This window comes from Diaphorina citri, unplaced genomic scaffold, assembly GCF_000475195.1.
Source record: "Diaphorina citri unplaced genomic scaffold, Diaci psyllid genome assembly version 1.1 scaffold522, whole genome shotgun sequence".
Taxonomy (NCBI): domain Eukaryota; kingdom Metazoa; phylum Arthropoda; class Insecta; order Hemiptera; family Psyllidae; genus Diaphorina; species Diaphorina citri.
Window position 1 is genome coordinate 50,195 of NW_007377956.1, and position 24,000 is coordinate 74,194.

General features: G+C 38.8%; 1 protein-coding gene and 1 long non-coding RNA gene across 2 annotated transcripts; both read left to right on the forward strand.

Moving 5' to 3' along the window:
- The first annotated feature begins 7,242 nt into the window (after window positions 1-7,242).
- On the forward strand, window positions 7,243-23,281 carry LOC103509714 (very low-density lipoprotein receptor-like). The gene is given in 11 exon segments (XM_026824003.1): window positions 7,243-7,358; window positions 8,177-8,299; window positions 8,719-8,845; window positions 16,050-16,165; window positions 16,654-16,880; window positions 17,309-17,433; window positions 17,829-17,929; window positions 18,600-18,923; window positions 19,358-19,658; window positions 20,946-21,164; window positions 22,875-23,281. Coding segments are annotated over 11 exon segments (2,130 nt in total). The 5' UTR covers window positions 7,243-7,264; the 3' UTR covers window positions 23,248-23,281.
- LOC113467678 lies at window positions 19,953-20,733 on the forward strand. The gene is made up of 2 exons (XR_003391662.1): window positions 19,953-20,053; window positions 20,683-20,733. It is a non-coding gene; the product is annotated as an uncharacterized LOC113467678 (long non-coding RNA).
- Window positions 23,282-24,000: the final 719 nt, after the last annotated feature.

A 24,000-nucleotide genomic window follows, 5' to 3' on the forward strand; every position in this document is an offset into this window, starting at 1 on the left:
AGAGAGCAGGAGTACAAGATAGAAGGAAACCAGCCATTCCGAGAACGAACAGTCTGCTCTGTGCGGAAATCGAAGTATAAGGTCTCCAGGATGAGTTTGTTCCCCTCGTTTGAAAGTTAAGATCCCCAACTGCTTATCAGTAGACACTGTTTATCAAAGTTGTTGCGAGTTTTTCATTTATTTTTCCTTTTCTATTAGAATCTTTAACAGACGTTCGAATGTTCGCGCAGGGATCACAGTTAATACGTAGATTACGTAGTTATTAGCTTAAGACATAATCCTTTATATTTATTTTTCATCCGTTTTTCCAAAGAGGTTTAATAGAGAGAACTGTAACTACTGAAGTCCCGAAATTGAAGAGGCGTGGACAGGATCGGAGAAAGCCGTTCCTAAAGAGTTCGGGTGCTACTAGGCTGTGGTTTCGTCAGTAGCTAGGCTGTGGTTTCGTCAGTAGCTAGGCTGTGGTTTCGTTAGTAGCTAGGCTGTGGTTTCGTTAGTAGCTAGGCTGTGGTTTCGTTAGTAGCTAGGCTGTGGTTTCGTTAGTAGCTAGGCTGTGATTTCGTTAGTAGCTAGGCTGTGGTTTCGTTAGTAGCTAGGCTGTGGTTTCGTTAGTAGCTAGGCTGTTGTTTCGTTAGTAGCTAGGCTGTGGTTTCGTTAGTAGCTAGGCTGTGGTTTCGTGAGCAACATGACTAGCAAGTGTTATATCGGGCTGTACGTTAGTAGCTAGGCTGTGGTTTCGTTAGTAGCTAGGCTGTGGTTTCGTTAGTAGCTAGGCTGTGGTTTCGTGAGCAACATGACTAGCAAGTGTTATATCGGGCTGTATATCGGTGTGCTGGTAGTTATTAGATCGGTCGACGCTCTGTACCGATTGGAGCGATCGGTTATCGATGATAAGATTGGTGTCGATTATGATACGTTTACTAGCCCGACGGTTTACTGGCGTAAATGGAGTTTACCTGCGGGTATGTATGCAATATTACTAGGGCCGGCCACTATCAGGTAGACCTGACCGGTCCGCCTGTCAGGTCTACCTAATTGTGAGTGGCCGGCCTAGTGAGTTTGTGAAAGGTGGAACTCACTCAGAGAGAGCGTTCCTAATGATGAGTTTGGAACTTTGGACTCATATTTTACTGATCTTCGTAAAATTTTATAAGGTTAACCCAACTTTTAAGGCTGTTAGCCCCTTTACATAAGCCTCAGAATGGGCTTTTTGTGTACCTACGATATTACTAATCTTTATTTATCTACTCTCCACTTTTTATTAATAGGTAGTTACTTATTATTTATTATTATCTAGTTATTCTGTTGTTTTTATTTACCCACATTTTTACTTTCCTTATCCTATAGGAAGGAAAGTAATGTAATCGAGTCAAAGGTCAATCGGGTTTTCAACCGTTTTTTGGCGGTTTTCAGCTGAACTGACTAGAGATATTGTAAAAGTTACTTTAGAAGAACACCCAAATAAGCATCATTCAATAGGATAAGGAAAGTCGTGTGATGTTCACACCAGATTTTTTTTGGTTCCATTAAGGAAATGCATTTTCGCTGTTCACAGTTGGACAGTCTCCTTTTTCCGTAGAACTTACCCCAGTCAACAGTCAACTTCATAACAGCTTCAGAACTTGAGAGCTTCCTCCATTCTAGATTTTCACACAAAGAATTCAAAGAAACACGTCTTAAGAAATCGTCCTTCCCCACTTTCTCCGGATTGCGCTCTTGAACGACATCGTAGGACTAAAACTACAAATATTAATCACTGCTTTCCAATTTTTCATCGAAATTTTCATATTACCCATTCGTATAAGCTTAACCGATCTTTTGGGGCAGTTGGCCCCAACACCTAAGCCTCGGAGTGGGCTTTTTGTATATGGAGATAAGGTGGAAGAGCCTACTAAGAAAATGCAAATTAAATCTAAAAAGGTACATCATGAATAATAATTATTACAGTCGACTGTAGTGGAGGCATACCTTTTTGAGATAGTCACTTATTTTACAGACAGACTAGGACACTCTAGGACAATAAATGTAAAAGAAATAACTTAATACTCTTCACTGGGTTGGTAGGGTATTTTTATTTATAGAAAAACAGACATGTTTCGCCCACTGGGCATCATCAGTGTATAAACTGGGTAAAAAAATAGAGGTGTCGAAAAAAAAGGATCTAAATAAAAAAGTATAGTATTAATAAAACAAGAGATGTCGGAAAAAAAGGGCCTTGCCTCGACTTATAGAAGTAGGTACCTACCTAAAAAGTTTTTTGGACAAAAGTTGGAAAATTTCCGGCATGATAATATAACTTTTTAGGGGAAATACAATAAAAAAAAACTTTCAGGACAACTTGTCGGATCTGAAGGAACTTTTGAATAATAAAAATAAGGGAGAAGGACGTGCGAACAGCTTTTTGTCAAATATTTCACACCAGTAGGCATCATCCAAAGTTTTGTAGCTGTGTGGTGAGAGGAAGAATTTCCCTCAACACTTTTGTGACGTGACTTTAGAATTTTATAGCCAGCCTAGTTAGCTTAGTTGGTAGTGCGTCTGCCTTGTAAGCGCTAGGCCGCGGGTTCGATTCCCGCCCGGGGCGGATTTTATCCTGTTGGGATAATGTTCGTTCTCGGAACGGCTGGCTTTCTCCTATCCTGTCTTCCTTCTCTCTTCGATTTCTGGACGATAAGACCATAGCAGTTACAGTTCCCTCTGTCAAACTCTTTTTTTTTTTTAAAGTGACTTTAGAATTTTATTATTCTAAAGTCACGTCACAAAATGGTCGTTGTCCTCACTGAATGGGAGATTTTTTTTTAAATAGGTAGATAACATATCTATCAGATTTTAATGAGTGAAAAGTTTTCAGTCTGGCTGGGACACGTTAAATAGGGAGTAGACCAGCTTAGTCTGGGTTGGGGGACTTAAAAAAGGGAGGATACCAGCCTGAAATTTCTCTTGCTAAATAAATAGCAAAAGTTGAGTGCGAAGGGCATCCAGTCGTAAATTTTTTGTAACCAAAATCAAATGTCAGCCCAATGAAATCACCTTCTGAACACAAGAAAAGGCAAAGAAGTACCTTACTCGTATTTAAAATGTTTCCTTTATTTCTACACGAGCAAGGGAAAATCTCTATCCGTACATACCTGAGATTTCTCGTGCTTAGGAAGCAATATCTTTGGCAGTTTACCCCAGCAATAACGGAGCAAAACCGTGGGAAATATTGGGAGGGAGGGGGGTGAGGGGAGGGAAAGTAATTTGAACCGAACTCTTGTTTGGGAATGCTAATGTGATATATGGTAAATCTTCTTACCGGTGGAAAAAATGGGGAAAACTTTCTGCTTTGGAAAGTTCTTTTTTTCTTCGAACGAAGCATATTATACGAAGAAAAAAAAATCACATTTTTCGTTGCTAAAATCCGGGTTCTAGCGAGGTAGGTATGTATATCGGAATATTCAATATGGCTGAACTTGGCAGTTTAGAGTTTTGAGCTCTGAGAGTTTGTTGTTTTGTAAACTTTCTGGAAATATTGAATATCTTCTACTTCTAGAAATCCATGTTGAAATCTCCACTGTACTTTCCTTATCCTATACATATATATTTATCCATATCTTCAAATATCTGCAATGCTCGTGCCTTTCTCGATTATGTTACAAACTCTTTCGTTTGAATTTTCTCCAAATCTCTTCATTCGTTTCTGAAATCCTCTAAATTTTCTGCAAAGTCGCCGTCTTGTCTGGAACTCTCTCAGTACCTATTCTGTGTACGACTAGTGACACAAATATTACACATAATAACATTACGGACCCCGGAGTTCTGTCTGTTAACACCATTAGAAATTCTGGTCAGGTCCGCCGTTTGTTTTTCCAAATAATTCCTTTTACTCATTTTCACACCTCTCTTTTCCCCTACCTCTTTCATACTATTCCATTTTTCCTTCCTCTTTGTCTCCCTCCCATTTTTATCTGTATGTCTGTCCCTCCCTTCCACTCCCTTTATCCATCTTGTTTCGATCTTATTATATTAGAGCTATGTGTTAGTTGTGCAGATTTAGGTAGGTACGTATAATATATCTCAATTCTACATTTATAAATCTTGGGATCTTTGTGTTAGGTGTTTTATGTGAATACTGGGTACCTTGCTTTCTCTTATTTTCTTTCTGGACAGTCTGGTATTCTATCTTGAAGTTTTAGGAACCAAACCCCAAAATAGAATTTCTCTGAAACCCTGGAAGGTGTGTGGTATTCCCTTAAATACATACAAACTATACCTATTAATGGACATTTAAACGAAAGATTTTATTTATTTCAAATTTAATGAAATAATACCACATTGAAATTTTAAAGCATTCCAGTGAAGAATTCATTGTAGGTACCTAATACCTAAAGTCCTTGATAACACCTTTTTTTTTACCTATTATTATACATTACCCATTTATTCATCGTTCTCTTTCCTTTCATTTCTTTCCTAACTTTGTTAGTAGGGATATATCTTCTTTCTAATAGTGAACTTCTTTTCTTGTTCTTCTTGTTTCCTGTTTCTGCTTCGCCTTCTTCATCATCTTCTTCTATATTTCTTCTCCTTCTTCCCTACCCCTTCTTCTCCTCTCCTCCTTCTTCTCTTTTTTTTCCTCTTCCTGTCCTTCTTCTTTTCTCATTCTCCTCTTCTCCTACTTCTTCTTCTCCTCCTGCTCTTCTTCCTCTTCTACTACTCTTTCGTCTCCCTCCTCGTTATTTTCCACATTTGTATTTGCTGGTATGCAGTACCAGTTTCAGGTTGAAATATAGTTTCGCTTTTTCCTCTATCCCAGACAAAGGGTTTTGGGATTCGTCGTATGTGTTCTCCGGTATTCAATGGATTGCCATGTGAATATTTTATTCACCTTTTTCTCCTTGTAGGTACCTACCTAAAGTCCTTGATAACACCTTTTTTTTACCTATTATTATACATTACCCATTTATTTATCGTTCTCTTTCCTTTCATTTCTTTCCTAACTTTGTTAGTAGGGATATATCTTCTTTTTAATAGTGAACTTCTTTTCTTGTTCTTCTTGTTTCCTGTTTCTGCTTCGCCTTCTTCATCTTCTTCTTCTATATTTCTTCTCCTTCTTCCATACCCCTTCTTCTCCTCTCTTCCTTCTTCTCTTTTTTTCTTATTTTTCCTCTTCCTGTCCTTCTTCTTTTCTCATTCTCCTCTTCTCCTACTTCTTCTTCTCCTCCTGCTCTTCTTCCTCTTCTACTACTCTTTCGTCTCCCTCCTCGTTCTTTTCCACATTTGTATTTGCTGGTAGGTATGCAGTACCAGTTTCAGGTTGAAATATAGTTTCGCTTTTTTTCCCCATCCCAGACAAAGGGTTTTGGGATTCGTCGTATGTGTTCTCCGGTATTCAATGGATTGCCATGTGAATATTTTATTCACCTTTTTCTCTCCATTTTTCCATTTTGTGGCTCTTGGCTTTGTGGCAACATTCCCTTATGCATATCTTAGGAAAAAGAAAGATTGGAAAAAAAGTGTAAAAAGATCATTGAAATATGGAAATTGATTGCAAAGGAGGCACTTCGTATTGCTGTGATATCCACAAAAGTTGTGAAAAAGCTCTGCTTTACCACAAAGATTGAAGAAGATTTGATATATCTTCGGAAAGATCAGTTAAGTCTTATTTTCCTTTCGGAATTTCCTTTCTTAAGATGCTCGTTTTCCTTCTTTTGTTGTGATATCGCCTGTACTAAAACATAATTATAGGGAATCCAAGATGGCGCCATCGGATTCGGTTCCGTTTCCGAAACTAAAATACAATTTGACTGATTATAATCAGTCAAAATAATTGTTTATATCTTCAAGTACTCGTATGTATTCTTTGTTTCGGAGGGATTCATAGAGTTTGAAAGTGTTTTTGACCTTCGCTTCGTCTTCCTTTTGTTTCAGAGGAGAATATTGTTTCAGACTTCGGACTCGGATTGTTTATCAACCCTTTAACCGGTCACCAAAGGGTTAACACTGTCACATTTATGTTTTCCCCTGCAGATTTTATTTGAGGCACCAAGAAGCAGAGTGGACTAAGTGGTAAAATCGACTTTTTTTAGTATTATATATCGTTGGAAAGCCCGCGAAAAGATATGTTTTCCCCTGCAGATTTTATTTTATATTATTTTATTTACTTAATTTCATTGTATTTTCTTGAGCCGCCCCTGTTATTTGTCTCTTTCTTCTCTGGCAATCCAAGAAAATTGAAAACTACCCGAGGAAAATTGGAAATACCCTGGAAACAAACAGATACCTCTTCCGCTTGGTTTCCTCAGCCAATAAATCCACGGGCACAAAACCATCGACTGATTCCACTAGATTTATCGTTATAAAATTCCAAATTGTTATAAAACAGCCGATTTATCGTTAGGTTAACAGCCATGAGAGCCTGTTTTGCTGCAGTACGCCATGTTTCCATGTCTTCTGCCTTCCTTTTGAGGTCAAATTAGTTTGTGACGTTCATATCCTCCATTACCTACTTGTTTGATGTAGTCCAGTAGTGGTGTTCCTCTTGTGTTTTTGCCTTCAACCATTCCTTCAATAGGTAGGTTACCTACTCTTGCTGGTAACTCTCGGTCCATGTCTTTACTACTCATCAAAGGAGTAAAGGAATCTTCTTCTTCGCCTGTTCCCGAATTCAGACGGGGTCAGTGCTTTTCGTCAGCCTCTCAATCAGCCCTAACTAGGGTGAAAGAAGTACCTACAGAAATAAAAGTTAAAATTGTCTCGAATTTGTTACACCCAAGTGTAAAATCATTTGAATTCCTAACTCACCAAAGTCAGGTACATGTACACACAAGTTACAGGTTATCTTATCAGTATAGGCGATAACAAAGGTTGTAAAGGTTTCAAAAATAGAATCAACTTCTAGTACTGTCAGCAAATCAGCATTGTTATCATCAAATAGACATGTAGCTCATCATTATCTAGTATTCTAGTCAGGTTGACTCTTTATCTAGCAATAATGTTGAGCCGTGTATCAATGCACCTGACCTGCCAATACTTAGTTCAGTACAGAAATTAAAATAATTATGTAAGAAATCAACGTGCTCACGGTACCTAATACTTGTTCAGAAGTCACGTCAATGTAAAATTGCTACAAAAAGGAGCTATCATCACAAATGAACAGTGACCAGTGTTATTATAGCGTTAGGTTAAACACAAAAAGGAGCTTTCTTTCACATTGTCGTGGCTTCTGAATAATTATAATTACCCTATCGCGTTTTCCACAGGCAGTAAGCCGTGTAGAAACTCGACCATGTTTCGCTGTACAGGGGGTATGTGCATACCCTCCACCTGGGTATGCGATGGCCAAAACGATTGCCCGGATGGGGTCGACGAAAAGAAATGTCGTAAGTGCCACCACAGTGGGAGGCATGATTCACCCTGTATTAGGGAGGGGGCACGGTGTATGAGGAGATTGGGAAATGTGGTGGGCACCATCCTGTATTGAGGTTTTATGGAATGTGGTACCAAATGTCGGGAATTGACGGATCATTTCATTCTTTTATTTTGTTTGAATTTCTTTCATTTCATTATTATTATTTTTTATTTATCGAAAATTAAGGTATTATAGCATAAAGTATTGAATTTTCAGAAGTTGGTAAAACTATGGACTTTTTCATTTTCCTGGTGCATTTGGGTCATAGGGACACTCCTGTTCAAAATGATCGGAGCACGCCTACCTCAAAATTTCAGACTTTTCATTTTATTCACAAAAATATTGTGATTTAGTCAATTTATTTTTATTCCTCAACTGTAGTAAAGTTAATTATGGGATGTAGTAGGATTGTATGAACGCCGTTTTACTATTTAAGTATGCAATGTGCAATACAAAAACATCCCTTTTCTGCTCAGGTCTACAAACTACAAACAGTCACCTGATTATTCTGGTGTTGAACATTATTCATGTAGGTATCTGCGCTTCCTGTATTAGGGAGGGGGCACGGTGTATGAGGAGATTGGGAAATGTGGTGGGGACCATCCTGTATTGAGGTTTTATGGCATGTGGTACCAAATTTTGAAGTAATTTCAAGATTTAACTCGTACACTTAAACAGAGATCTCAAGTTAAATAAAAGCATGTAACCAAGGGTTTGACAACCATGATCCGAATTCCGCATGTCATTTTTGCCGGGTTTGAGGAACGCCGCATGTGTATTCTGTTTCAGAGAAGCGGATTTGCGGCCAGGAGGAGTTTACGTGCCGCAGTTCACCAGGCGAGTGTGTGCCGCTAACATGGATGTGTGACGACAACCCAGACTGTTCGGATGGGTCGGACGAGAAATCTTGCAGTAAGCCGCACCTTAGCTTGCAGTTATGTAGTCACTGAGCCGCCAGTGTCCTTTACAGATTTTTTTTTAAGTTTGATAGATGGAATTCTAGGTATAAAAACATATAAACTGAGGTCTTATGGTCTCGGAATCAAAGAGAGAAGGAAATCAGGACCTCGCGTCACAGAAAAAAAAAAAAAAAAAAAAAAAAAAAAAAAAAAAAAACAAAAAAGAAATAGTAGGTCGTTCGCAATTTTATTGTTTTGTAAGAAATTACTTTTCCTTGAAGACATACCTATATCACACAGTAGAATGGCAAGAAGAAGAGAAAAAGAAAAGGCTTGATTGTTTAACATATCCTTGATTGTTTAACTTATCCTTGATTGTTTAACTTATCCTTTTGATTTTCACTTGTCCTTTTGATTTTCTTGTGATTTCAGAGAATCGAACCTGTCAGGCGTCGGAGTTCAGGTGTGGAAACAACCGCTGTATTCCCAACCATTGGCAGTGTGATGGCGAGTTTGACTGTAGTGACAAATCCGATGAGGACCCCGAAATGTGCAGTAAGTTACTGGACTAAGAATATCTATTAAATTAAATAATAAATCTTGAGACTGGACTAAAAATATTAAAATTTAAAATTCCATTTTTTTACTTTCTATTATTTTACTACATATTATTATTTATTCAGTTTATTATACCTATTATTTTTAAAATTCCATTATTAATTATTCTTTATTTAGTCAATTTACATCCCTTTTCTGCTCAGGTCTACAAACTACAAACAGTCACCTGATTATTCTGGTGTTGAACATTATTCATGTAGGTATCTGCGCTTGCGCAAAACCATCAACCCTCCTTTGGACATTGAGTTATACGTACACTGGATGTAACTCGGGAGTTAGATTGTTACTTTGTTATGTTGTGTACCTAGTTATGTGTTGGGTTGTTTGTACCAATACCAAGTAACCAAGTCATTTACGTGTGTAAGTTATGCAAGATACTTCAAGATACCTAAGTAGATACTTTCCTCAGCATTGCATCTTCTCTGTTCTCCCAGAAAGCTGTTTACCATGCTGATGCATGTAATACTCTTGATTTAGTATTCCAGATTCATCCCTAGTCTTCCGAGTCTCATCCCGAATTCCTCTCGACGTTCCCAAGTCTCATTTTTACGAGTCTTCCCCGGCGAAATTTAATGGGATAACGCCTAGTTATGTGGGTTGTTTGTACCAATACCAAGTAACCAAGTCATTTACGTGTGTAAGTTGTGCAAGATAGGTACTTCAAGATACCTAAGTAGATACTTTCCTCAGCATTGCATCTTCTCTGTTCTCCCAGAAAACTGTTTACCATGCTGATACTCTTGATTTAGTATTCCAGATTCATCTCTAGTCTTCCGAGTCTCATCCCGAATTCCTCTCGACGTTCCCAAGTCTCATTTTTACGAGTCTTCCCCGGCGAAATTTAATGGGATAACTTTTTTCCTTCCCGTCTTTCGAGACGTTTCCCTTTTTCCAAATTATAAAATCAATGTTCGAAAAGAAATTCGTGTCAAAATTCCAAGTTTTTATCTCACGAAGAGGGGGTGACGGTGTGGAAGAAAGTTTTTCGGTCTAAGTACCAAAAGTCGTCATACTCTGTGGGAAATATTGGGAGGGGAGGGGGTGAGGGGAGGGAAAGTAATTTGAACCGAACTCTTGTTTGGGAATGCTAATGTGATATATGTATGGTAAATCTTCTTACCGGTGGAAAAATGGGAAAAACTTTCTGCTTTGGAAAGTTCTTTTTTTTTGCTTCGAACTAAGCATATTATACGAAGAAAAAAATCACATTTTTCGTTGCTAAAATCCGGGTTCTAGCGAGGTAGGTATATCGGAATATTCAATATGGCTGAACTTGGCAGTTTAGAGTTTTGAGCTCTGAGAGTTTGTTGTTTTGTAAACTTTCTGGAAATATTGAATATCTTCTACTTCTAGAAATCCATGTTGAAATCTCCACTGTACTTTCCTTACCCTATATTTATCCATATCTTCAAATATCTACAATGCTCGTGCCTTTCTCGATTTTATTACAACCTCTTTCGTTTGAATTTTCTTGAAATCTCTTCATTCGTTTCTGAAATCCTCTAAATTTTCTGCAGAGTCGCCGTCTTGTCTGGAACTCTCTCAGTATTCCGTGTACGACTAGTGACACAAATATTACACATAATAACATTACGGACCCCGGAGTTCTGTCTGTTAACACCATTAGAAATTCTGGTCAGCTTTCTTCACTGTGGTAAAAATAAATGCCAGGGAAATTAATACGTTCTCTGAGGGGAAAAAAGAGAGATTATAAAATACACAAACGTCGAGGGAAAAATCGTATTACTTACCTACCTAGGTCCTTGCTTCCATTTTTCATTTTTAAAAATTAGTATTATTTGCAAAAGAAACGTCGGAATAAATTTTAATAAAAATGCTAATTCATAAAACTCGGACGAAATTTTTTCCCACCCTCTCTCTAAAACGTAGGTATTCCTAACAAGTACAAATTAAAAAGTGTGAAAATAAGAAAAAAAACTAATGTTTTTTTTTATATTATTGTTTCCTCTAATTGAATTTTTTACTGTAAAAAATTACAAGGCACAGGCTCATATGTACATACCTATTAGCACAATAAAAAGTAGCATACCTACCTAGAGGTATAAGAACGCGTAGCTTAAAAGTTTTACCAGGAAAAGTTTCCTATCCTAGGGGATTTACCTTGGTAGGTAGTTACCTAATGTAGGTACATAATGAAAAATAAATGTCTGGAAAAAATCTATGTACCTATGTAGGTAAAAAAAAAAATGTAGAGATACCTTTCCTTCCCCTCCTTTTCTTTCTCTTCTCCCCTTCTTCATATCTTTCCTCCCCCGCCCTCGCTTCAGCCCAAAAAAGGGACATCACTATCCCATTAATACAGGTACGAGACCTTGTTTAGACTGCTGGGGTAAAGGGACTTTCCAGTCCTATTCGGGCAAGATAAACAAGCGTTATTCTATTTTGTTCTACCTTCTCTACACTAACTTGTCCTCGATCCTCTCCTTTCCCTCCTCCCTCTCTCCTCCCTTCTACCCTCCCTCTCTCCTGTTCCTCCACTTACCCCCTCTCTCCTTCTCCCTTCTACCCTCTCTCTCCTTCACCCTTCTACCCTCTCTCTCCTTCACCCTTCTACCCTCTCTCTCTCTCTCTCTCTCTCTCTCTCCTCCTCCTCCTTACCTCTCCATCTGGGTGTAATAGTCCTACATACTGGACTCCGCACACAGGAATTTCGTCAGAAAAGATTTCAATGTAATGTACCCCTCCCTATCTCCTCCTTACCCCTCCCTCTCTCCAGTTCTTACCCCCTCTTCCTCCCCTCCATTCTCAGCTCAACCTTTCACGCCAATACACAATATATCTTGTTAAGTTTTCCAAGTTTGATAAAGGGTGACATTGAGTTCTAAGTTCCAACCTGAAGACCCCCCCCCCCTTTACCGCATATCTACCCCCCACCTATCACATATCCACCCAACTTTTTTAATTACATTTGAAATCTGTTCCCTCTCTCGCTCGCTCTCTTTCTCTCTCTCTCTCTCTCTCTCTCTCTCTCTCTCTCTCTCTCTCTTTCTCTATCTCTCCCTCTCTCTCTCTCTATCTCTCTCTCCCTCTTCCTCTGTTGTTGTTGTTGTTGTTGTTGTTGTTGTTGTTGTAGCGGCTTTAGCTTTCGCCCAATGGTGTTGGCAGATAAAAGAGAAGGTATCTTTTTGTATCTCTCCCTCTCCTTCTTTTTCTCTCTCTCTCTCTCTCTTTCTCTCCCGCTCTCTCTCGCTCTCTTTCTGTCCTCTCTTTCTCTCCCTCTCGCTCTCTTTCTGTCCTCTCTCCCTCTCTTTCTCTCTCCCTCTCTGTCTCTCCCCCTCTCTCTGAGTTCTTTCTCTCTCTCTCTTTCTTTCTTTCTCTCACTCTCACTCTAACTCAAGATGAACAATATACCACCAAGGCCAAGGGCTCTTTATATTGGCAACAAATTTTGCATAAAATTGCAAAGAGTTTTGTACAGGGATGAAAATTGCAAAAAAAAGGGGGTTTTCGGTTTTCAATATTTTGTTTACCTAGATACTTAGTTTAAAAAAATTTGAGATGAAAATGTCAAAAAAAAATCCTATACCTACGCACGGGGACAAAAATTCCCGGGCCTTAAGCCCCTGAAGGAAAGGAGGGGGGGGGGGGTCACGGATCAAACGATGGGGAGGTCCAAGGTTCACAAAAAAGAACAAAGTGGTAAAATGTCTAATCAGGCTAATGGGTAAATAAATGTCTATGGATGGGTATAACGAGTAAATGTCTATAGGTAGGTACAACGAGTAAATTTAATGTCTATGGGTAAAATAACTGATAGTGAGAGTTAAATTTAATATTTTAGAGGTGTATAATGATTTTGCTATCAAAGAAATAAGAATGAATTACATCCAAATGAATTGAGATTGTGACGACAAAGAGGGAACCATAGTAGACTAAGGTTAGAATTCTATTCTATTCCATTTCATTCTATTCTTATGTATTCTATACCATTCTATTTATAATGTATTCTATTCATATTCTAATCTATTCTATTCATATTCTATTCTATTCCAGACATTGACGAGTGTGAAACGCCCGGGTCCTGCTCTCAGATCTGTCTGAACGAGAAGGGCGGCTTCAAGTGTGAATGAAAAAGCCATTGAAAATTGAATCCATTTACATAACTCTGATGGTAACCCTCACCTTCTGGCCTCCATCCTCCACAGCTGGAAAACCCCATGGTACTTCACGTCTATCACCCCTACCGACAGCCAGACGGTGTCAACCACTGTGCCGCAGTTAATGGCCACTGTTCTCATCTATGTTTACCGGCGCCCCAAATTAACGCACATTCGCCCAAAATATCTTGCGCCTGCCCTGAGGGTCTCAAGCTTCTACCTGACCTACTCATGTGCGCTGAGGCCGGTAAGAATTTTATATTAATCGTTTTTTTTTTTTTACTTTAATTATTTCTATGCATGTTATTATTTTATTTATCCCCCTCTTCACCTCTGTCTTGTCTACCTACTCTATTTACGAGATTAATCAAATAGGTATTATAATATTATGAATTTTTATTATTTTTTAATTTATATATATATTTTTTTAAAGAGGTTTGACAGAGGGAACTGTAACTGCTATGGTCTTGTCGTCCCCAAATCGAAGAGAGAAGGAAGACAGGATAGGAGAAAATTTGAAGAGGCTCTTCCGACAACATCCACACAAGTAGAATACTTTAATTATAATTTTGATTTTATTTATTCCTACATTTATTATAATTTTGTATCCCTTCATTTTTTTTCATTTTATTTTTCATGTTGATTTTTATCATTTTGCATGTTGTTAATTTTTTCATTTTTTTATAATTTCTGCCCCCTCCCCCATTCAGGCAATAAATCAAGTCATGCCACTGACAAAAGTACAACAACCGTTAGCACGGGCACGATACATGTGCCGACGGCGAATCCTAACAGTCACGACGTCAATAGGACGTCGCCGTCGACGACAGCAGAAGAGTCGGAAGACGTCGGAAATGAACAATGTGAGTAGAGTTGCTCTTAGGTACCAGGGATATTTTCATCAGAAACATTTGCTTTAAAATTTTTAAAAGATGAGTGTTTCACCGCCGTTTTTATTTCGTAGCAATGAAACAACTGCTACCTTAGAGGCATGTGGTCTGTGTCGTAGTATGCCTCTCATCAGATGGGCGAGAAGACACAATACTTCCCATTTAGGTGCTGGGTCAACACGAGAACACCAGAAAGTAACCCGTTGAAATATTTGCAATCGAAAAACGAAAAATGATAGTACCTACTAAAAATTGTAGAGTTGAATTATTTGAAAAAGCTGTCAGCTAGCTTGGCTGGTTAGGAGTTAGGATTAGCTGTTCTGCTCCTGTTTAACGTCCCCTAACCAGAGAGTTCTTAAAGTCGCATCAACAACACTTTCGCATCTACCTAGATTTGGCACAGTAATGCACATGAAAGAAAATAAAACCTTTCTTACTTTTTATTATTTAATCCAAGCAGAGACTAGTGTGCCAAAAATTATACGTATATCTTGTGTAACATAATTAGTTCATTCCTAAACTTTAAATATTAATTTATTTTAATTATTTTGCATTTGATTTCTTCAATATAAAATCAGACGAATAGCTAACAAATAAATGTTTACAACTTTACAGTTTCAATAAATTTGTGTTTGAGACGGTAAAAATAAATAAAAGCAGAATTTTTCAAGTTGGCAAAATCCTGGGGTGCTAAATTCTGGTGCTTTTGAAGTCCATCTCAGATTTGGAAATGTGGAAAACTTGTTCTTTCTTTGTAGGTTTCTTTGATTCCTGTGTAGTATATTTGTTTAGACAAAAGATAAAGGTTTAATTGATATTTTTATCTATTTATATGTTAATTCCGTTTAGGCTTTTAAATAACATGGAATTCATGGGGGTGATAGGATTTTATCGGCGCGAATGACCTTACGGACTTTGTAGTGTTGAATTAAAATAACGACTGAAGTGTTATCTAAAACTTTCTCGCTTTGAGTTCATAGGTCGTCGCGACAAATTTCGAGATCAGATTTATTATTATTATTTTTAATGTGACAAAGGTCTGCAAGGTTAAAAGTTATAAGGTACCTACCTGTATATTTTTCCAATGCCCATTATTTCGTATCAGAAATGGTCGGCCCTTTTGCGTCAGCCTTCGGGGAGTTTTAACTTTTTGACCTGTATTTATTTATAGGTAGGTCCCTGTAGTTACATCACCTACGTAACTACCTTTGACGACAAATGGTAGGAATGAAGCTTGTGGAAACTTTTTTGTTAGCTGAAAACACGTACCTATGTAGGTAATATGTACTGCATATTTCATAGTTTTGTAGGTTTTAAAATGATTTTACCACAATGATTTTAGAATAGAAAAAAAATCGAGTGGAATTTGCGGAAATTTCTCTCGAAATCGAAAGACCAAATTGGCAGAAGTGTTGTGTATATCTCTTGGAGGGTTTCAGCAGTCATTATATAGGTATAAGATCTGTGGGTCAACTTGATAAGGAGAACCAAAAAGGCAGATATATTTTGCAGAACTTCAAAGAATTATATTAATTTATTTGTTAAAAGCTTTGTTACACCCAAGTGTAAAATCATTTGAATTCCTCACTCACCGAAGTCAAGTACACGTACACACAAGTTGTAGGTTATCTTATCAGTATAGGCGATAACAAAGGTTGTAAAGGTTTCAAAAATAGAATCAACTTCTAGTATACTGTCAGCAAATCAGCATTGTTATCATCAAATAGACATGTAGCTCATCATTATCTAGTATTCTAGTCAGGTTGACTCTTTATCTAGCAATAATGTTGAGCCGTGTATCAATGCACCTGACCTGCCAATACTTAGTTCAGTACAGAAATTAAAATAATTATGTAAGAAATCAACGTGCTCACGGTACCTAATACTTGTTCAGAAGTCACGTCAATGTAAAATTGCTACAAAAAGGAGCTATCATCACAAATGAACAGTGACCAGTGTTATTATAGCGTTAGGTTAAACACAAAAAGGAGCTTTCTTTCACATTGTCGTGGCTTCTGAATAATTATAATTACCCTATCGCGTTTTCCACAGGCAGTAAGCCGTGTAGAAACTCGACCATGTTTCGCTGTACAGGGGGTATGTGCATACCCTCCCCTATCGCGTTTTCCACAGGCAGTAAGCCGTGTAGAAACTCGACCATGTTTCGCTGTACAGGGGGTATGTGCATACCCTCCACCTGGGTATGCGATGGCCAAAACGATTGCCCGGATGGGGTCGACGAAAAGAAATGTCGTAAGTGCCACCACAGTGGGAGGCATGATTCACCCTGTATTAGGGAGGGGGCACGGTGTATGAGGAGATTGGGAAATGTGGTGGGCACCATCCTGTATTGAGGTTTTATGGAATGTGGTACCAAATGTCGGGAATTGACGGATCATTTCATTCTTTTATTTTGTTTGAATTTCTTTCATTTCATTATTATTATTTTTTATTTATCGAAAATTAAGGTATTATAGCATAAAGTATTGAATTTTCAGAAGTTGGTAAAACTATGGACTTTTTCATTTTCCTGGTGCATTTGGGTCATAGGGACACTCCTGTTCAAAATGATCGGAGCACGCCTACCTCAAAATTTCAGACTTTTCATTTTATTCACAAAAATATTGTAGTAGAAGAAAGCTGTAAAAAATTTTACAGTGATTATATGAAAATATGTTGTGTATATATATATATAAAAAAAAAAAAAATCCGCTTCAACCCATTCTTGTTCTTCTTTCCAGACGAAACCTGTCGGTCGGACGAATTCACCTGCGCCAATGGCAACTGTATTCAGCGGATTTGGCTATGTGATGGGGACGACGATTGTAAAGATGGCTCAGACGAGAAATCCTGTCAGCCGGTGAAATGTACTGCTGGGCAATTCACGTGTCAGAATCTAACTGCTTGTATACCGGACAAGTGGGTGTGTGATGGAGAGTATGATTGTCTGGATAAGTCAGACGAGGCGGTGAGTAGAATAGAATAGAATACATGAAATAGAATAGAATGGTAATTTCTACCTCCCCAATAGAGGCTATAGTATAGGACTTATTTATTTAGGCTGAGGTCTGAAGCGAACTTGGTTTGACAGTTTGACTTATTCTAGCGAATTGTGCGTTCATGAATTCACGAGTTGTACGTTCTACTTCTACATATACTACACAAAGTGGATGGCACACTAGCACTGTGGGTCTGAAAATTGACGAGTCCTTTTGGAACTAAGACAGAATCCGGGGTTCAGAAATTTGTAGAACCCAGCGTTAGATTATCGAGGACATGTCCCATTCTTACAAGCGTTTGGGGTGGTCATCTCGTGATATCAATACCTAAACCACCTAACTATGCTAGTCATCTAGTCACCCCTTGTAATCCAATTCCTGTCTTTTCCTTCCACAGCACTGTAGAAAAGGACTCAACCTGTCCAAATGCAACGCCAATGAATTCCAGTGTCAGGATAGAGGGGGCAGTTGCATTCATTCCTCCTGGGTTTGCGATGGCCATGAAGATTGTTCGGACGGCAGGTAAGATGGGCAAGTTGCAGCCGGGACCCTTGGTTCCTTCCACTAAATACTTACGGCCCTGGCAAGTTGTAGCGGAAATAGTTACATGAACAAAAAGAGGGAACAACGGGTGTGTTATCGTCCCGAAATCGAAGATAGTATTGTAACAGGATAGGAGAGAGTTAGCCGTTTTGAGAACAATCCGTTCAGGATAAAATCCGGCCGGAGCGGTAATCGAACCCGCGACCTAGCAGGCACACTACCTTCCAAGCTAAGCAGGCTGGTGATCGTGTTATCTAATTGGACTGGCGATTGAAAACACTTCGCATTTGATAAATATTTGAACGTCGAAATGACATAACCGCAACTATTAATAGTCAAATGATGGTCTGCTAAATCGTTTCCTTTGTTTCCAGTGACGAGAGGAGCTGCAAGAACAAGACATGTCGGGCAGATCAGTTCCAATGTAAGAACGGTGAATGTATTCCTGGATTCCTGCTGTGTTCAGGAAGAACGAATCTTATCTGTTTAGGACTTTAGGATAAAGTTCACTCTGAGTGGGAATCGAACCCGCGACCTAGCGCTTACAAGGCAGACGTGCTACCTTCCAAGCTAACTAGGATATTGTCTTTTATAAAGGACATTGAGAGCTACATGACTACATGCTGTCATTAATGTTAGACAACACCAATAAAATAAGTAGGTATGTATTTTGCTGCACTTTTTATCCTTCTGCATTTTGAGGTGACATGGGTTGTTGCATTCCGGAGACCAAATTTACTACATTTTACTTTACGAAATTTTATTATTATTAATATTATTTTTACTAGGTATGGTTATGCAAGTTTTTTAAAGGTTTACGTCATAGGTATTTTTTTCTAATTGTTTGTGGGTCTGTGGATTGTGCAAGTGTGCGTCGTGCATCACTGTGCATGGATTTCAAGTGTTTTATTTTGAAAAAAAAAAAAAAAAGAAAGAAAACCTACATTTTAGAAATGGTCCATAAAGTAGGCAGGTCCCTTCTTAAAACCTAATTAAGGTGAAAGAATACTCTAGGTACCTATTTACTTACCTTGGGTATTTCAAAGAAGGTAAGTTTTGTTTTTCTGTCTTGTTAAATCAGGGACCTTATTTTTACTACCTGAGTACCAAGTATTGGTCATACCTAGTTAAAGATTTTTTTAAACCGACTAGTGATTTTTTCAAACCGAAAACACCATTTTCGTAATGTGGAGTCAACGCGTGTGTTTACATTTTACTGCTCATATGTGACCTGCGTACACATTTCGACTGCGGAGGTCTGAACAACATTTGTCTCCCCCTGTCCAAAGTGTGTGACAAACATCCCGACTGCCCTCTCATGCAAGATGAAGACCCTACCAAGTGCGGAGTGGATGAGTGTGCCAAGGACAATGGAGGGTGTCTGCACAAATGTGTAGACCTCCCTGTCGGATATATGTGCGAGTGTAACGAAGGATACAAGTTGTCATCCAATAGACATACGTGTATTGGTAAGTAACATTTCTGGATCAAACGATGGGTATGTCCAATGTTCACAAAAAAGAACAAAGTGGTAAAATGTCTAATGGGTAAATAAATGTCTATGGATGGGTATAACGAGTAAATGTCTATGGGTAGGTACAACGAGTAAATGTCTATGGGTAAAATAACTGATCGTGAGAGTTAAATTTAATATTTTAGAGGTGTATAATGATTTTGCTATCAAAGAAATAAGGATGAATTACCCCTTGTCTGAACCTCAATACATATTACATCCAAATGAATTGAGATTGTAACGACAAAGAGGGAACCATATCAGACTAAGGTTAGAATTATATTCTATTCCATTTCATTCTATTCTTATGTTTGTATTCTATACCATTCTATTTATAATGTATTCTATTCATATTCTAATCTATTATATTCATATTCCATTCTATTCCAGACATTGACGAGTGTGAAACGCCCGGGTCCTGCTCTCAGATCTGTCTGAACGAGAAGGGCGGCTTCAAGTGTGAATGTGTGGCTGGTTATATCAAGGACCCACATCATCCTACCCAATGCAAAGCTGCTGAGGGTCACGCCTCACTCCTGTTTGCCAGGAAGCATGACATCAGGAAGATCTCGCTGGACCATCACGAAATGACGGCTATAGTGAACAGCACCAAGTCAGCGACTGCCATTGACTTTGTGTTCCGAACGGGCATGATATTCTGGAGTGACATTTCGGAGAAGAAGATTTACAAGTGAGTATAAGTATAAGTATAAGTACCTAGTGCTTTATTTAGACTGTCAGATTAGAAGTTGTTCTATTATTTATACTAACAGTTTAATAGCTCACCCCTTTATTGAGTGTGTAGGGTTGATTGGTGATAAACAAATGGGTAGCCCTTATGGATACCTAATGTGACCCACTCACGCTCAGACCTAATGTGTGGCAGGAAAAGCTTCAGAAATGGCACGGTTAGTCCAGTGGTAACGCGCTTGCTTGCCATGCAGAAGGTCCCGGGTTCGAATCCCACCATCGACAAAAATTTGTACTCGTCATAGTGAACAGCACCAAGTCAGCGACTGCCATTGACTTTGTGTTCCGAACGGGCATGATATTCTGGAGTGACATATCGGAGAAGAAGATTTACAAGTGAGTATAAGTATAAGTACAAGTATAAGTATAAGTACAAGTATAAGTAGTGCTCTATTTAGACTGTCAGCTTAGAACAAGTTGTTCTATTATTAATACTAACAGATTAATAGAGCATCTCTTTATTGAGTGTGTAGGGTTGATTGGTGATAAACAAATGGGTAGCCCTTGTGGATACCTAATGCGACCCACTCACGCTCAGACCTAATGTGTGGCCGGAAAAGCTTCAGAAATGGGCCTGTCAGACGGTCTTACATGGAATGTTCTTGGTACTCCTCCTTCAAAGTTTCAGAATCGGATGGCTCCTCCCAGAAGGTTCCGTGGCAACCGTCCTAAGAACATTAGTAATATTCGACTTTCACTGATCGGTTTGTGGATATTTAAGAAATTACTTTAGTTGTATTATCCTTTCGAAGACGGAACCAATTCCGATCTTGGAACGCCATATTGGCTTTCCTATAATTTAGGCGCTATCACACCAAAAGAGGGGAACGAGCTTTAAAAACGGGGAATGTCGAACGGAAAACACAACTTTTCACTGAATTAACGTAATATATCTCGGAGCAAACCACATGTTTTAACTAGTTAAAGCGCCTAACCGAAAAAAACTTAATATATCTCATTTCCAGGGCGCCTATAGACGAAGGCTCGGAACGCACCGTGGTTATTGAAGAAGACAAGACGATAGCAATCTTGGCACGACATATTGGCTTTCCTATAATTTAGGCGCTATCACACCAAAAGAGGGGAACGAGCTTTAGAAACGGGGAATGTCGAAAGGAAAACACAACTTTTCACTGAATTAACTTAATAATAAATATCTCGGAGCAAACCACATGTTTTAACTAGCTAAAGCGCCTAACCGAAAAAACTTAATATATCTCATTTCCAGGGCGCCTATAGACGAAGGCTCGGAACGCACCGTGGTTATTGAAGAAGACAAGACGATAGCAGACGGTCTGGCAGTAGACTGGATCTACTCGCATATCTACTGGACAGACGCACACAAGAACACGATAGAGCTGGCTAACTTTGAGGGTACCATGAGGAAGGTCCTGGTGCGGTCCTATTTGGATGAACCGCGGTCCCTTGCCCTCAACCCGATAGATGGGTAAGTTCTATAGGTTGTGGTTGTTGGTCATCAGAAACACCGATCTCAACATTCTCAAGAGTAGCCGTATTTTTCCTTCCCTATTTCCCCTCTTTTGGGGTGATAGAGCGACCACATTGGCTGTCCTGTATTTTAAATGGTTATCTGAAAGGGGTGCCTCTGAGCTCTGAGTGAAATTTTGCTATTTATTTCATGGAAAAATTTCAAGAACTAAAGAGTCGTTTTCAAAACGGAACCGTTTTAAATAATTATCTGAAAGAGGTGCCTCTGTGTAAAATAAAATTTTGCTATTTGTTTCATGGAAAAATTCTAAGAACTAAAGAGTCGTTTCCAAAACGGAACCTTTTTCGGATATAACCATTTCCCGAAGGGAAACCACACCTAATGCAGAATTTTTTTCTTGACTTTTCCTCTTCTTTCTTCTTTTCTCCTCCTCCTACTTTTCGTTGTGCTTCCCTTCTTCTTATTCTTCGTTTCTTTACTCTGACTCGATTTAAAAGCTAGATAAAATTGACACTGTTATGTTTTGGTTTGATTTCGGCAGATGATCAATCCATGAACAACCACATTATACCTACTGTGGAACCAGAGGAAGGAGGTATGGTGGCGTTTGTGGTCATCCTAGTCTGTACCATCATACTCCTTCTGTCAGGTCTGGTAAGTAGCTATTTTCTACCTAATACCTACCCGTTTATTAACAAAAATTGTTGCTCTTAAGTCAGACTAAGGTTAATTTGGGTTTGGGCCAATCATATGTTTGGAATTGATGCTTCAGTCCTACTTATAGGTGTAAGATTAAAATAAAAAAAAGCTTATTAGTTTGTAAGATACCTAAATTAGATTGTATTAACAAATAGAAGTCTCTTTGACAATATTTAGAGAGAAAAAAAGATCCTCTAATGTCTGACCGACCTTAGTACGTGGTTGTCTCACCCGGTCACCCGTCCAGAAACCAACCATACACAAGGTTGCTTAATTTGTGTGATTTGATAGGAACTTGTGCCTTCAACGTGGCAATGTGCTATTTCCTCTAGCTTATCACATAAAATTTATATGAACGCCTTGTAACTATTTGTATATGCAATATGCAAGGAAAGAAAATTTGGTGGATGCTTCAGTTGGGTTGTTGTTGGTGTTTTAGCTTCACCGAGGGGGTTCTATTGATGTACTGGTGTTGTTTGGTTTTCCCCTCATGTTCTTTATGTTTATATGTATATCTACATAATAATATAATTATATTGTAGTACACAAAACAACCCTTGTGCAATATTTGTGCTATTAAAATAAATAAATAAATAAAACAAAATCGGGTCAAAGTACGCCGACCCTATTATGTAAGAAAAGACTAGGAAGAAGAAAAAGATCGGGCCAAAGTCAACCAATGAGAATATTGTTAACAACCTTTCCTGTTGAAAAGCGCCAAATTAATAAACTCAATTCAATAGTTTGAAAAGACGTATGAAATTGAAGTTTCTGTGGGGATCTCCCCGCAATGTCCGAAGGTTCTGAAGTAGTAAGGCTCCTCCAAGAAGTCTCTCAACCAATCTCAGTGGTGAGTGGTTAGCACGGTGGAATTCTGGAGGTTGGTGGTTCAAGTCCAAGACAAGTCATGAAATTTAGAGTAGTGCATTAAGTAGGGATTTAGGAAACGACATTTGTGACAAGAATTTACGCTGAAAACAATTGAAATTACTTTTAATTTCCGCTCAGGTGGATGTACTGGTCAGACTGGGGTCAGAACGCCAAGATAGAGCGGGCAGGCATGGACGGTTCTCATCGGAACATGGTCATCGTCAGTGACATCAAGTGGCCGAACGGTCTGACCCTGGACCTCGTCCAGCGGCGTCTCTATTGGGTGGACGCCAAGTTGAACGAAATCTCCTCGTGTGATTACAACGGCGGCAATAGGCGGCTGGTCCTGTACTCACCGCAAACCCTGTCTCATCCGTTCTCAATCAGTACGTTTGAGGATTGGCTGTACTGGTCCGACTGGCAACAGAAGGCGATCTATAAGGCGAACAAGTTCACTGGGGACAACTTGACCGCTATCACTGGAGTTCATCAGGTAAGGCTTTTGACATGACTGGAATTAGGGGAGGATAACTCGGCCCGTTCCTACTTGTCCGGGAAATAATCGTGTCGTCTGTAGTGGGAACACTCTCGTTTAAATTACATTACCTACAAGGCCATTTTGTGTCCGGGAAAAAAATCGTGTCGTATGAAGTGTTAACACTCTCGTTAAAAGTACATTCCTTACAGGACATTCACTTGTCGTCCGGGAAATAATCGTGTCGTGTGTAGTGGGAACACTCTTGTTTAAATTACATTGCCTACAAGGCCATTTTGTGTCCGGGAAAAAAATCGTGTCGTATGAAGTGTTAACACTCTCGTTAAAAGTACATTCCTTACAGGACATTCGGGAAAAAGTCGGATGAAACTCACGACAGGTGGGAACGAACCTTAATTTGTCCTTTCACAGGTATTAACCCAAGTACCTTACACAACAATTCTTCCTGTACAATGTCACCCGAGCTTTTAGTTCCATCTCACGTAACATTTACAGTCGTCAAGTAGAAAGTTCACGAGTTTGTGCTGTTCTACTTCTTTTCTTTCACATGAATAACAAGCGGGGCCCGTCCCTCCGGGAATTTTTTGATCTTGGTTAAAGAAAATCAGTATCTATGTACCTACCTATTTTATTTAATATTCAACACGTAAGCAACATGTATGTTTTACAACACGTGAGAAACACACGTTTTGTAAAGCGCAAGGAATATATGTTTATTTACAAGATGTTAGAAACATGTTTCACAATATGTAAGAAACAAAGAGATTA